The sequence below is a fragment of the Dipodomys ordii genome, unplaced genomic scaffold, assembly GCF_000151885.1.
Source record: "Dipodomys ordii isolate 6190 unplaced genomic scaffold, Dord_2.0 Scaffold19, whole genome shotgun sequence".
Lineage (NCBI taxonomy): Eukaryota > Metazoa > Chordata > Mammalia > Rodentia > Heteromyidae > Dipodomys > Dipodomys ordii.
In genome coordinates this window covers 16,174,473-16,187,605 of record NW_012267235.1, presented here as the reverse complement: position 1 = coordinate 16,187,605, position 13,133 = coordinate 16,174,473, and the positions used below count along the sequence as shown (strand labels likewise).

General features: G+C 42.3%; 1 protein-coding gene across 1 annotated transcript in view; it reads right to left on the bottom strand.

The window, feature by feature from the left end:
- Positions 1-13,133, bottom strand: part of Shpk (sedoheptulokinase) — a 31,334-nt gene that overhangs the window by 12,404 nt on the left and 5,797 nt on the right. The window contains exons 2-5 of the mRNA XM_013013463.1: positions 10,472-10,613; positions 2,280-2,463; positions 1,695-1,847; positions 698-873 (exon numbers count right to left, since the gene is read on the bottom strand). Of these exons, the coding sequence (XP_012868917.1) occupies positions 698-873; positions 1,695-1,847; positions 2,280-2,463; positions 10,472-10,613 (655 nt within the window). The remainder of the gene's footprint in view (positions 1-697; positions 874-1,694; positions 1,848-2,279; positions 2,464-10,471; positions 10,614-13,133) is intronic.

The following is a 13,133-nucleotide window of genomic DNA, read 5'->3' as shown; positions in this document are numbered from 1 at the left end:
ACGGTCTCTCCTGCCCGGGCTGGCTTTGAACCGGGATCCTCAGATCTCAGCCTCCTGTGTAACTAGGATTACAGGCGTGAACCACCAGCGCCCGGCTCTACACATCTCTTTTTTTCCCCCTGTGCTGGGCTTGTACATGCTAGGCAAGTGTTCTACAACTGAGCTTCATTCCCAGGCTAATCATCTAATATTTTGGTCATAGAGTATAGAAAATAGCCTTACAGGGGCTGGGAAGGTGGCTCAGTGGTAGAGCACTTGCCTTGCATGCCTGAGGCCCTGGGTTCAATTCCTCAGCACCACATAAGCAAAAGAAAAAAAAGCCGGAAGTGGCACTGTGGCTCAAGTGGTAGAGCACTATCCTTGAGCTGAAGAGCTGAGAGACAGCGCGCAGGCCCAGAGTTCAGGCCCCACAACTGGACCAAAAAAAAAAAAGAAAATAGCCTTACAATAGAGTTATTTCCTTCACCTGGCTCAATAAGCCCAGATGGTCAGCCTACAGGAGCAGAAACTCATCTGCTGGCCTGCAAGCTCTCTAAGCAGAGGGATTCACCTGCATAGATGAAGTTGCTTTCATTTCTGTAGATTAAAGGGTACTAAGGCTGCTAAACTACCCATGCCCCTCAGAACTTTGCTCAGGGATAGCACTTAGGAGACCGGAGACGTTAGTGTCTCGGGAGAGAACAAAAGCAAAACTTACCTGCATCTGTCTTTTGACCCATGCAGGAATAGACGGAGGCCTGTAAATCACCCATGGCCACACCCACCTGTGTCCCTTTGGGGATTTCAAACCACATATGGGAAGTTCTGCCAGCTGTACTCCCTGGCTCAGCAATGTCGGGGAGCAGGTGGGTGGGAAAGCCTGAGGCTCTCAGTCTGCAAAACAAAAGCAGCCACCTGGATTTACCTGGTGCTTGGTATTCTGGATTTTGTTATTTCAAGGAAACTCACTAAGAAAAAAGTGCTATAGAGAAAGGAAAGTAGAATCCTTCCTTAGATTCCTCTTTCCTTTGGCTTTTTTTAAAACCATGAGTTTGTTTTTTCTATAGTGAACAAAAGCTGGGGATTTGCCTTTAGTGAAGGGTACAGTTTAAATAGCAGCCACAAAAAAGGAGCAGAAATGTTAGTTTCATGTTAGTTTCATTCCAGACCCCCTCCACCTCACACTTGAAGGAAGCACAAACTCTCTGCAAAGGGAGGCCTCACTGCTACAATGCACAGTTAAGAGTTGGTTAGCCTGGACCAGACAAAAGCCAAACCTGTCAGCCTCCTGGATCCCCACACACCCAGCTCTCAGGGCTAGTGAATACAGAAGGGCTATTTCATGAAACACGCTATAAAAAAAAGTCCTTTACCTGAACTACCAGATGCTTTTCACTTTATGTCAGAATTTGGGCCCTGAAGGAAATGAACTTACAAGGCACTGAACTTCTGTACCTGAAAAGGCAAATGATTGCTTTAAAAGTACTTAAAAGGCATCCCTCCAGTCTTCTAACTCTGGTTATGTCTTACTTTAAACATATAAAACTCAGAGTGGCTCAGGTGGTAGAATAATAGCCAATGCGTGAAAACATCAAATACCAAGTTCAAGTCCCAATCTTGGAAAAAATATACATATGTATATGCATATATATATGTGTGTGTGTGTGTGTGTGTATATTTACATATATTATGTATAACATGTAGGTTATACTTACACCTCTAAGTTCCAGCTTTGGCTCTGGGTGTTGAAATACCCCCAGCTGGCAGCATTTTGGTCAGACATCACAGGTCTTGGCAAGCCACACAGCATAGTAACCACATAGTCCTGGATGGTGCCAGCTACATCATAGGACTTCAGGAATTCTGGGCTGTTTTTCACACCAAAAACAATTCAGTGCAGTCTGATGGGGGTGGAAGTACATGATGTACCCAGCTGTGAATAATAGGACCAGACAGTGGGCAGCTGGGGGTATATCACAATTCTGTGGCTCATGCACAGCTGAACCCCTAAAATAAAACCTTGCCACTCCATGCAAAACATGGAGAAGCACTATGCCTGGGAAAATAGGACATGCCCTTCCCTGTCCCATTCCTTTCCCCTCTGGATGACAGTAGAGAACTGCCTGCAAAATGGAGCCATCCTAGACCAAATCTATGTTTTGTGACCACATCTTATGTCAGGCCACATTTACAATAGCACTGTCTAACAAGGGCCATCCAGTCCAGGGGCTGACTAGGTAAAGCTGCAGTCCCTGCCTACTCTTAGCCCCTGGAAATGATTCAAAGAGTAGTTGTCATACCTATTTTTCAAAAGCCAGTAGATGGTTGCACAGCCAAATCCTGTGGCCACACTGAGATGGGACCCTGGCTGGGGCAGAGAAGCCAGGAACTCACTGCTACATCGGCCATCCTGCCATGTGACCAGCTGGCTCACAGCTCTGGGCTCAAACACAGGAACAGGCCCTCCTTCTATCCATTCACAGCCTGGAAAAAAGAAGACACAAAAAAAATGGAAGAGAGAACTAGGGGAATGGCTAAGTGGTGGACCCTCAATGGATTCTGAGTTCAATCTGGGGTAGAGGGACAGGAAGAAGCACCTGAGAAGTCACCCACATGGTCTCAAGACCACTGTACTTGTGAGTTTACAACACAGCTGTATCTACCCTGTAATGATGCTGGACTCAGACTTAGTATTGATATCAAGGTGACTTCATAACTGTGGGCAAGTCATTTACTCCCTCCATGTGTCCCACTTCTGTTTTTTATTATTTTATGTATGTATGGGTGTATGTATGTATGTATGTTTGCCAGTACTAGAGGGCTTGAACTCAGGCCTAACACTGTTGTTAGCTTTCTTGTTCAAGGCTGGTGCCCTACCACTGGAGCCATGCCTCTAGTATAACATTTTTGCTGGTTAACTGAAGGTAGAGTCTTGTGATCTTTGCTTTCCGGGCTAGTTTTGAACCATGATCCTCCCAAGTTTCAGCCTCTTTAGCAGCTAGGATTATGGATATGTGCCACCACATTTGTGTGTGTGTGTGTGTGTGTGTGTGTGTGTGTGCCACCACATTTGTGTGTGTGTGTGTGTGTGTGTGTGCGCGCACGCGCGCGTGCTGGTATGGAGCTTGAACTCAGGATTTAGGCACTTAGCTTTCTCACTCAAGGCTGGCAGTGTACCACTTGAGCTATTGCACCACTTCCAACTTTGTTATGATAAATTGGAGATAATAAAAGTCTCATAGACTTTCCTGACCATGCTGGTTTTGAACTGTGATCCTCAGATCTCAGCCTTTTAAGTAGGTAGGCTTATAGGCATGAGCCATCAATGCCCAGATTTTCATTCACTCTTAAATTATTACACTTTCCGGAACCCCATAAAATATTTAGTAGTCTCAAGTCCCTATCTAAAACTCTCATCATGATGACATTATCTAAACTTGATTGTATGATTACCAACATATTTTCTCTTTTCCTTTGGTTTTACCTAATTGATCTTTTTAGGGAGAGGAGGAAATGGCTGGAACTTTACTAGAGAGCTGCATGAGTGTTTAGTATGTGCCATGTGCTCTAATACTGAGCTACAAGCCCAACTCCAAGCTAATGGATCTTTGGACATCAAACTTTACTTCACTGATCTCATACACCTCTGCAAATTATCTGCTCTGATTTAAATATTTCTTCCAAATTGTTTCCAGCTTAAACCATTCTGTAACAATGTGTCTATAGGCCTAAAGGCCTCCAAATGCTTTTCATATTTTCATATTTGAGAACAGCTAGATCCATTGTAGTATTCTAGTCTTAATGTTGTTTTTGTAATGCTTGAAAGCATTATTTGTGGTAGATTTGCACAAATTCTTCACTATACTTCCCATTAGGAGGTGTAGCACAATGCCATGCCAGTAGTTCATGCATGTAATCCAATCTACTCAAGAGGCTAAAATATGGAGGATTGTGGTTCAAAGCCAACCCCAGGCAAAGAAGACTACAAGACTCCATGTTCAAAACAACTAAATGCGTGGCTCGATTGGTAAAGTACTAGCAGAACAAACAAGCCCAGAAAGTACAAAACCCTGAGTTCAAAGCCCACACCAGAAACAAAAAGCCCACACCAGAAACAAAGAGTGAGTGAGAGAGAGAGAGAGAGGTAATATCATAATATTTAAATCCTCTCTCCTTGAATTATTGGCTGGCCTTGGTGACTTGCTTAAGCAAGAGAATATGGTGGAAGGCAGGCACAACCTGGAATATAGAAAGCTAATTCATAAGAAGTGTTGCAGCTCCCACTGGAGCCTCTCTGGGAGAAACCAGCCCCTAGGGAAGAAGCCTAGATACTCTCAAGCTACAGTGCCAGAGAACTACAGGAAGAGGCCACATGTAGGTCTGGTGCAGTTTTCCAGGTAAACCCAGCTTTATAGCCCACCAGTTATATCACAGCCATTGAGAAAGGGCATCATGAAACCTCATCTGTCTATCCACCAGATGTTCAAGCAACTGCTATTAATTCCATGCAGAAGAATCAGCCAGTTGAGCCCTGTGCAGACCTTGACCCAAAGAATATCTAGATATGGTAAAATAATGCTTGCGTAAGTTACTAAGGGATGAGCAAAAAGAGCTCAGGAATAGTGCCCAGGCCCTGAGTTCGAGCCCTGAGACTGTACAAAAATGAAACAAAACAAAACAAAAAACCTGATAAATTTCTGCATCCAAGCAGAGCCAAAGTACTAACTCAAAAAGTAGAGAGCCAGGAACCGGTAGCTCACGCCTGTAATCCTAGCTACTGAGGAGGCTGAGATCTGAGGATCATAGTTCAAAGCCAGCCTGGGCAGGAAAGTCCGTGAGACTCATCTCCAATTAACCACCAGAAAATCGGAAGTGGTGGTGTGACTCAAGCAGTAGAGTGCTAGCTTGAGCTGAAGAGTGCAGGGATAGCACCCAAGCCGGGAGTTCAAGCTCCATGACCAACTGGGGAAAAAAAAAAGAGAGAGAGAGAGCAATGGCTGCTATATGACCAAAGGCCCCACAGGTGCAGGCCTTCTTTGCCTTGAGGCTCCACCATAACAAGCCAAGGCCTCAAAGTATTCTTCCCTTCCCTTAGTGAGGAAACACATCTGGGTGAGAATGGAATCCCATTTGAGTGCACCTTTCCTTCTTACAAGAGCTTAAGCAGATTAAGGTGCATTTAGAGAGTGTTCCAAATTCAATTTAATATGCTAATTTAAAGCCCACTTCTTTATCTTGTTAGCTTGTGTTTGTTTAAAAATAGAAGCTCTGCCGGGCATCGTGGCTCATGCCTGTAATCCTAGCTATTCAGGAGGCTGAGATCTGAGGTTCATGGTTCAAAGCCAGCCCGGGCAAGAAAGTCCCTGAGACTCTGATCTCCAATAAACCACTAGAAAATCAGAAGTGGCGCTCTGGCTCAAGCAGTAGAGCACTCGCCTTGAGCTGAAGAGTGCAAGGACAGTGCCCAAGCCCAGAGTTCAAGCTCCACGACCGACAAAAAAAAAAAAAAAAAAAGTAGAAGTTCTGCAGGGTACCAGAGGGTCACATCTGTAATCCTAGCTATTTTGGAGGTTGAGGCCTGAGGATCACAGTTTGAAGCCAGCCCTGGCAGAAAAGTCCATGAGACTCTTATCTCCAATTAACTAGCAAAAAGCCAGAAGTGGACCTATGACTCAAATGGTAGAGTTAGCCTTGAGAAAAAAATCTCATAGATAGTGCTTAGGCCGTGAGTTCAAGCCCCAAGATTAGCACACGTACATAAACACACACAGCCATATTCTATAGGAGCATTTTATATGTACCAGTATTAGGACTGAATTCAGGGCCTGAGTATTGTCCCTTAATTTTTTCACTCCTAGTTGGCACTCTACCATATGAGCCACATTTCAACTTTTTGGTGGTTAATTGGAGGTAAGAATGTCACTGACTTTCCTGCCTGGGCTGTTTCAAACTATGATCCTCAGATCTCAGGTATGAACCACTGGCACCCAGCTATTTTAAGTTTTGAGTGACACAAGTGGATGAATTCCCAACACAAAATTTTTAAATATTACAAATAAAGATCCTGCTTGCTCAGCCTTTTTATCTCTCCCAGCATTTGTGAGGCTACACAATATATTTAGTTAATTTGTGTGTGGATTTTTTTTGGGGGGGGGTCCAGTTGTGGAGCCTGAACTCTGAGCCTGGGCGCTGTCCCTCAGCTCTCCAGCTCAAGGCTAGTGCTCTACCACTTGAGCCACAGCGCCACTTCCAGCTTTTTTTTGCTTATGTGGTGCTGAGGAATCGAACCCAGGGCCTCAGGCATGCAAGGCAAGCGCTCTACCACTGAGCCACCTTCCCAGCCCCGTGTGTAGATTTTTAAAACAATAGTACTTTATTCATTGTTGCTCAATGTGTTCTTAATTGTACCGTATTCTGTTTAAGTATTTCATATCACTCCACAGCATGGGCCTGCCACTATCCACTTAATCCATCCCCACAGGTAAATGTCACATTTTCACTACAATAAGCAAGGATGCAGTAAAGAAGCAGCATAATGCCTCCTCATGCACATGTGTGCTAATTTTCCTAGATTGATCCATAAGCACAATAACTCCTGAGTCACAACAGCTACCTTATTTTTAACAGACTAACCAAAGTAATCAAAACAGCTCTACTAATTTGCATTACCATCATTAGCATTTTAAAAGACCACCTTACACTCTATTAGCACCTGACATCCTCAAACCTTCTGAATTCTTGTAATACAATGGGTGGGAAACAATTTCTCATTGTTTTCACCTGTACATCTCAAATTACCAATGACAGAGATTTGATCATCATGTTTACTAGCTATTGAATATTCTCTTTTAAGAACTATCTGCTACATATCTTTTGTCCACTTACCCTTTCTTTGTTATTGCTTCTTTATTTGTACTGGTAGCTGTACTTTGCCTACTCTGGCAAATATTTTCTTCCAGCCTAATGCTCACCTCTTAGTTTACTTTAAGATCTCCATTTCTCTCCACTTTTACTGAGCCTGAAAACAGAATGTGAAACAGGTGTAACCACAGGCCTCTAAGAAGATACTAATCACTCTGCTCCCTCTCCTCCAATTTGCTGGCCCTTGCCTTCACTGAAGCACTTAGCTCTCTGCTCAGGTTACAAGTGCCTAATTGTATTAGCTATGTTCAGGTTTCATCCATTCATTTTTATATCTCCCACAGGGTACAATATGGGGCCTTATGTGTTGTAGGAACCGAAACCAAACTGAATTAAGGCTGCCATTAAAAGTAGTATAACTTGATTCCAAATGCGATTTCACGCAACTCTACTAAGCAGGAACCATCAGCCAAATGATGCTGTCCTTCTTCCCAGAAACAGAAAACAAAACAAGAAAGCATCAGGCTGGTCCAATGAAATATTAAGCAGCTTTTTCCAATGTTGTGGCTGATGGTTTGTGTGGCTGGTACAGAATCCAGGAGATGGGCAGAAAGGAAGGCATGTGACCAGACCACAATGATTAGATCTCTGCAGCCCTCTTTGGGAAGGGTTTTAGTATTAAAAGGACATTTATTCTCGTTAATGAATAATTAAGGAGTTTAAAAGGCTTTTACAACCTAGACTCTGGTGCTCTAATTGGCCTTCTGCTACTGCCACTGCTGGAGCCAAGCAGCTTCCATAGTCTCAGCCAGCCTGACAAGAGGCAGACACAGGAGTAGGAGGGAGACAGCTGCCTAAGGCTTCCACAGTTTGCGAGCCCCTTCCAGGGCAATGATTAAAGGATGCATCACCAGACACCAGTCATACGGAGAGGCAAGTCAGTACTCACTCAGCCGGGGACTCTGAGTCTGACTCTCCAGGCAGAAAGGGATGAGTACAATGTTCACATCCTCTTAACTATATCAGTCCAAATTAGCCATCCAATGTATATAAACATATACAGGGGCATATGCATGTGTATACAAACATATTAACTAAATTATGGTATATGCAGGGGAAGGTTCCAATGGTTTAACTACTTTTAACAACTAACTTAGTTTAACAAAATGAATAGCCAAGAAACTGCAATGTATGTTGTTGGGGGCAGCATAAGGCCAGGGGGAGAAGGGGCAGACAAATGGAGAGAGGAAGAGTAAGTAAATATAGTCATAACACCAAAGGAGGATACTCCTAGGGATAAACACAAAGGTGTAATGCCTCTGTGCCTCTGATCATATAAAATAATATCAAATTAACCCCAGGAAATGGAAACAATAGTTTTTTTTTTATTTTTCCTTTTATATTGTTTATTCTTCTATCTGCCTTTGGGGTGGGGAAAGACACAGAAATGGCAGGACAAAGAGTGAACAAAGGCAGCACTGGTACTCGGTATGTTGAAAATAAACTGTACAACTTGTGGGTGGGGATGGGAGGGAAAAACAGAGAGAGTGAAGAAAGGATGACATTGTCCAAAAAGAAATGTACTCATTACTTGACTTATGAAATGGTAACTCTTTGGTACATCACCTTTATATTAACAATAAAACAAATGAAGACGAAAAAAATATAGTCATAACATTCGATGTACATATGTAAAAGTGGAAAACAGGAGTTTTCCATTGAGGGAATGAGTGGGGTTGGAAGAAGCAGGGGATAATGATGAAAAGGGAAACACTGACCAAAATGCATTGTATTCATAAACTGACAAATTGAATTGAAAACCCTTTGTGCACTACCTAAAGACAACATAAATAAATAGCAAAGTACTATCTATGCTGTGCTTCAAACACTTAGCCAGATGTGTTGATGGCTCATATTCATAGTCCTAACTGAATAGATGATATGAGATAGCATCTAAAACAGTGTTTTGTTTTGTTTTTTAAAGTCACCCATACCCACACTCAAATGCTGCTTATTTTATTGAAGCCAGTGATGAGTTCATAGTATTAGTCTTAAGATTAAAAAAAAAATGTTAGCTGGGTATGGTAGCTCATGCCACTAAGCCAAATACTCAGAGAGCAGGAGCGGGAGTGTCCTGAGTTCCAAGACAATGTAAATATATAAACAAAAAGGGCTGGGAAGGTGGCTCAGTGGTAGAGTGCTTGCCTTGCATGCATGAGGCCCTGGATTCAATTCCTCAGCACCACATAAGCAGGAAAAAACAGAAGTGGCACTGTGGCTCAAGTAGTAAGTGCTAGCATTGAGCTGAAGAGTGAGGGACAGTAACTGTAACCCCTCTGTGCAGTATTTTTATAATAGCATATATATATATACATATATATATGTATATATATATATATAATAATTATAGAACAATAAAAAAAGAGTGAGGGACAGCGCCCAGGCCTAGAGTTCAGACCCCACAACTGACAAAAAATAAATAAATAGATTAAATAGATAAACAAAAAGTATTTCCCACTATAACAGGGAGTTCATGACTTTATATATAAAGTTGGAAACACTAATGGGAAAGTCTTTTCCTTCTCTGAGCCATTGTACCTTCCTATGAAAGCTTGGTATCTGAAGGCACACAGACCTAGGTTGCTTTTATATAACCCTAAAGACATTATTCTAACCTACTGAACTTCAACTTCTCCTCTTCACATAGTAAGGTATTGGGAAATATTGATGAGGTCATGCAAGTAATTCCCTTAACATAGCATGTGAATTGTTCTTTGTTGTTGTCCTGGCTTAGTGTCCTCCTGGAGGCCAGACAGAGGAGGTCACCACCACTGTGCTGCTGGAGACCTTCATCAAATAACCTATTAAGTGCAACTCAGCCCTTAAAAGGGTTACTCCCCAATGGATGTTGTGACCTTGATCAAGATATATTAAAATCATAAAATGACTTACAGAATTGAAACCTCTTTGTATAATAGTAATAGTAATAGTAATAGTAATAATAATGAGTTACTTCTTGGAATTGAAGTCATAAATCCTTGTGATTATATAAAGAACAAAGAACTTATTCCAAAGAGTTTCCTCTGTATCTTGGCATCTCCTAGTTACAGCTAACTTCTTGTTTTAAAACACTGGTACAATGAAGAAAAAGTTCAGAAAATCCACTTCACTGTACTATACAGAAAAATCAGAAAAGCCTCCCTTTTGATCACATTGTGTGTGGACAGTTCACTTTCTTTTTTTTTTTTTTTGGTTGTGGGGGCTGAACTCTGGGCCTGAGTGCTGTCTCTCAGCTCTTCAGCTCAAGGCTAGGCTAGCACCCTACCACTTGAGCCACAGCGCCACTTCTGGAATTTTCTGCTTATGTAGTGCTGAGGAGTTGAACCCAGGGCCTCATGCATGCAAAGCAAGCACTCTACCACTGAGCCAACTTCCCAGTCACAGTTCACTTCTTTATTACACATTTGAAGCAGAAAAAAAATGTACCCAAAAGTCAAGGAAATACCATGTTACTTCATTCTAAAGAGCCAAAGCACTACTCTCTTGTGTCATTAGAAGACACTCCTCACAGAGCCCTTGTTCTCAGTCTGTTTCTGTCAGTGGCACGTGATCATCCCACAGTCCAGCATACCTTGGCCTGTTTTCCAAAACACTATACCATGCATCTGTCCAGACACTCCAATGGCCCCAACTCTCTGGAGCTGATGCTTGGGAAGGGCAGCAAGGCATTCGTTTAGGGCCTGGATGATTCTACTCACATTCTGCTCCCGACCCTGGAAAAAGAACAAGAAACAGTGGGCATGGGTAGGTAAGATTAGGGAGTTTCCTGGAGGGTAGATTGCCCTGCTCATTGAACCAGGGTCACAAAAAATAAAAATTGAAAAGAGGAGAGAGGAGGAGAGAAAGAGAAAGACAAGGGAAAGGAAAAAGAAAGAGGGAGGGGGAAAGGGGAATAGGGGAAAAGAGGAAGAGTTGGGGGGAAGGGGGGAGAGAGAGAGAGAGAGAAAGAGAGAGAGGGATGGAGTGATGGAGGGAGGGGGGGAAAGAAACAGAGAGGGAGAGGGAAAGAAACCAATTCCAATCAATGGATGGGAGTCACAGACTGACTCCAAACAGGTAATGACGAAACAAAAAAAATCCAGGCTCTGTGGCCTCCTCATCCTTAAAATATTAAGTCCCTATTAGAAACTTTGCACCCCATTCCAGGAAGGCCTACAACTAGAGCTCACCCTGAAGTGCTTTAGTCCTTTGGGCCTTTCTTAGCAACATCTTCCCAATACCTTCAAACATGGTATTGTTTTTTGTATACTGAATGATTTGATCTAAAAGAAATTAAAAGGCTTCAAAGTTGAGAGCACCCCATGTCTCTCCCTGAGAGCACCTACACTCTGTTAAGAGTGTGCCCCTCCCTTTCTCTGTGTGTTTGTCTGCTTTTTGTCTGTCTGCTTACTTACTTAATAAAGCTCTGCCAAGTTTTCTTTAAAAAAAAAAAAAAGCTGGGTACCAGTGGCTCACTGGTTAAGATCGAGGATCAAAGTTCAAAGCCAGCTTGGGCAGGAAAGTATGTGAGACTCTTATCTCCAATTAGTTACCAAAAAAGCCAGAAGTTGAACTGTGGCTCAAGTGGTACAGTGCTAGCCTTTAACAAAAGAAGCTCGGGGACAGTGCCCAGGATCTGAGTTTAAGCCCCTGGACTAGCAAAAAAAAAAAAAAAAAAGGCCATCAAAAAAATATTCACTTGGGAATACAAGACAGAATTTTTCCTTTGTGAATAACTAAATTTCCAAGTAGGAGAATCAGAAAATAAATATATATGCATATTTAAAAGAATCATACCTGTGCCATTAATATTTATAGTTGTCATGGAAGTACTTAGTATTTTAAGGTAGTATACATATTTAAGTAACTGTTCCATTTACAAAAATATGTGAAACATATAAAAACATTTTTAAAGTTTTATTGGCATATATTTATTTGACTTATAAAACTTAAGTATTTTGGGGCTAAGATGAAGCTCAGTAGTAGAATACTTGTTTAACATTCTCAAGACCCCAGGTTCTATCCTCAAAACAACAGTATTGTAAAAATATTTAAGTCAATTTGTGAAAATAAAAGGAAAAATCATAATGATAAAACACAGAAAGCTCTTCAAAACAGCCAGTAGGCCATCAGGAAACAGGCCTTAGGTATAACTGCTGCCTGAAATTTAACTGATGACCAATGTCCTTTTGTGTAGGTGTGTGTATGCTGGTACTTAGGCTTGAGTTCAGGGCCTGGGTGGTATACCTGACCCTTTTTTTTTTTTAATAAGGCTGGTACTCTACCACTTGGGCCACAGCTTCACTTTTGGTTTTGGTGGTTAATTGCAGATGAGTCCCACAGTCTTTCCAGCTCAAGCTGGCTTCAAACCTCTATCCTCAAGATCTCAGCCTACTGAATAGCTTACAGATGTGTGAGCCACCAGCACCAGGCTCAATTGTCCTTTTGACTGCAAATTCTAGAGCAGACAGTTTCCAGGAGGCTGGCGACACATATACAGACTATTAGATTCTTGGTATGCAAACTTTTTTTTAGGGCTGGGAAGGTGGCTCAGTGGTAGAGCGCTTGCCTTGCATGCAAGAGGCCCTGGGTTCGATTCCTCAGCACCACATAAGCAAAAAGAAAAAAGCCGAAAGTGGCGCTGTGGCTCAAGTGGTAGAGCGCTAGCCTTGAGCTGAAGAGCTGAGGGACAGCGCCCAGGCCCAGAGTTTAGGCCCCACTACCAGGGAAAAAAAAAAACAAAAACTTTTTTTTACTAAATATATACATTGTTTATCTTCAACAACTGTTCTTTTTCAATTGCAACAGAAATTCCCCACAACGTAATTTGTATTGCTTTGTATTACTTGCCCTTTGGAACTCCTTTCCCTATCTTCTTTGGAAGTGATTCAGATCTAGCAGAAGGTGTGCCTTCCAAACTGCAATCCCAGTGTGAGTTTGAATTGACAAAGTACAAGTACCTCTGCAAAAATAGATTAAATGTATAACTGCTGTTTAAAATATCTGAGGAGGCAGTGTTATATCTCAAAGTTAAAGCACTTGCCTACTCTGGGTTTGATCTGTAGCACTACAAAAATGCAAACCAAAAATACAAAACACCGAGATTTTGGGGGGCTTGGGGGAGGGGTTGAAGGTCATGCAGCTTGAACTCTGGGCTTGGGCGCTGTCCTTGCCCTCTTCAGCTCAAGGCAAGCACTCTACCGCTTGAGCCACAGCGCCACTTCCGTTTTCTAGTGGTTTCTAGGAGATCAGAG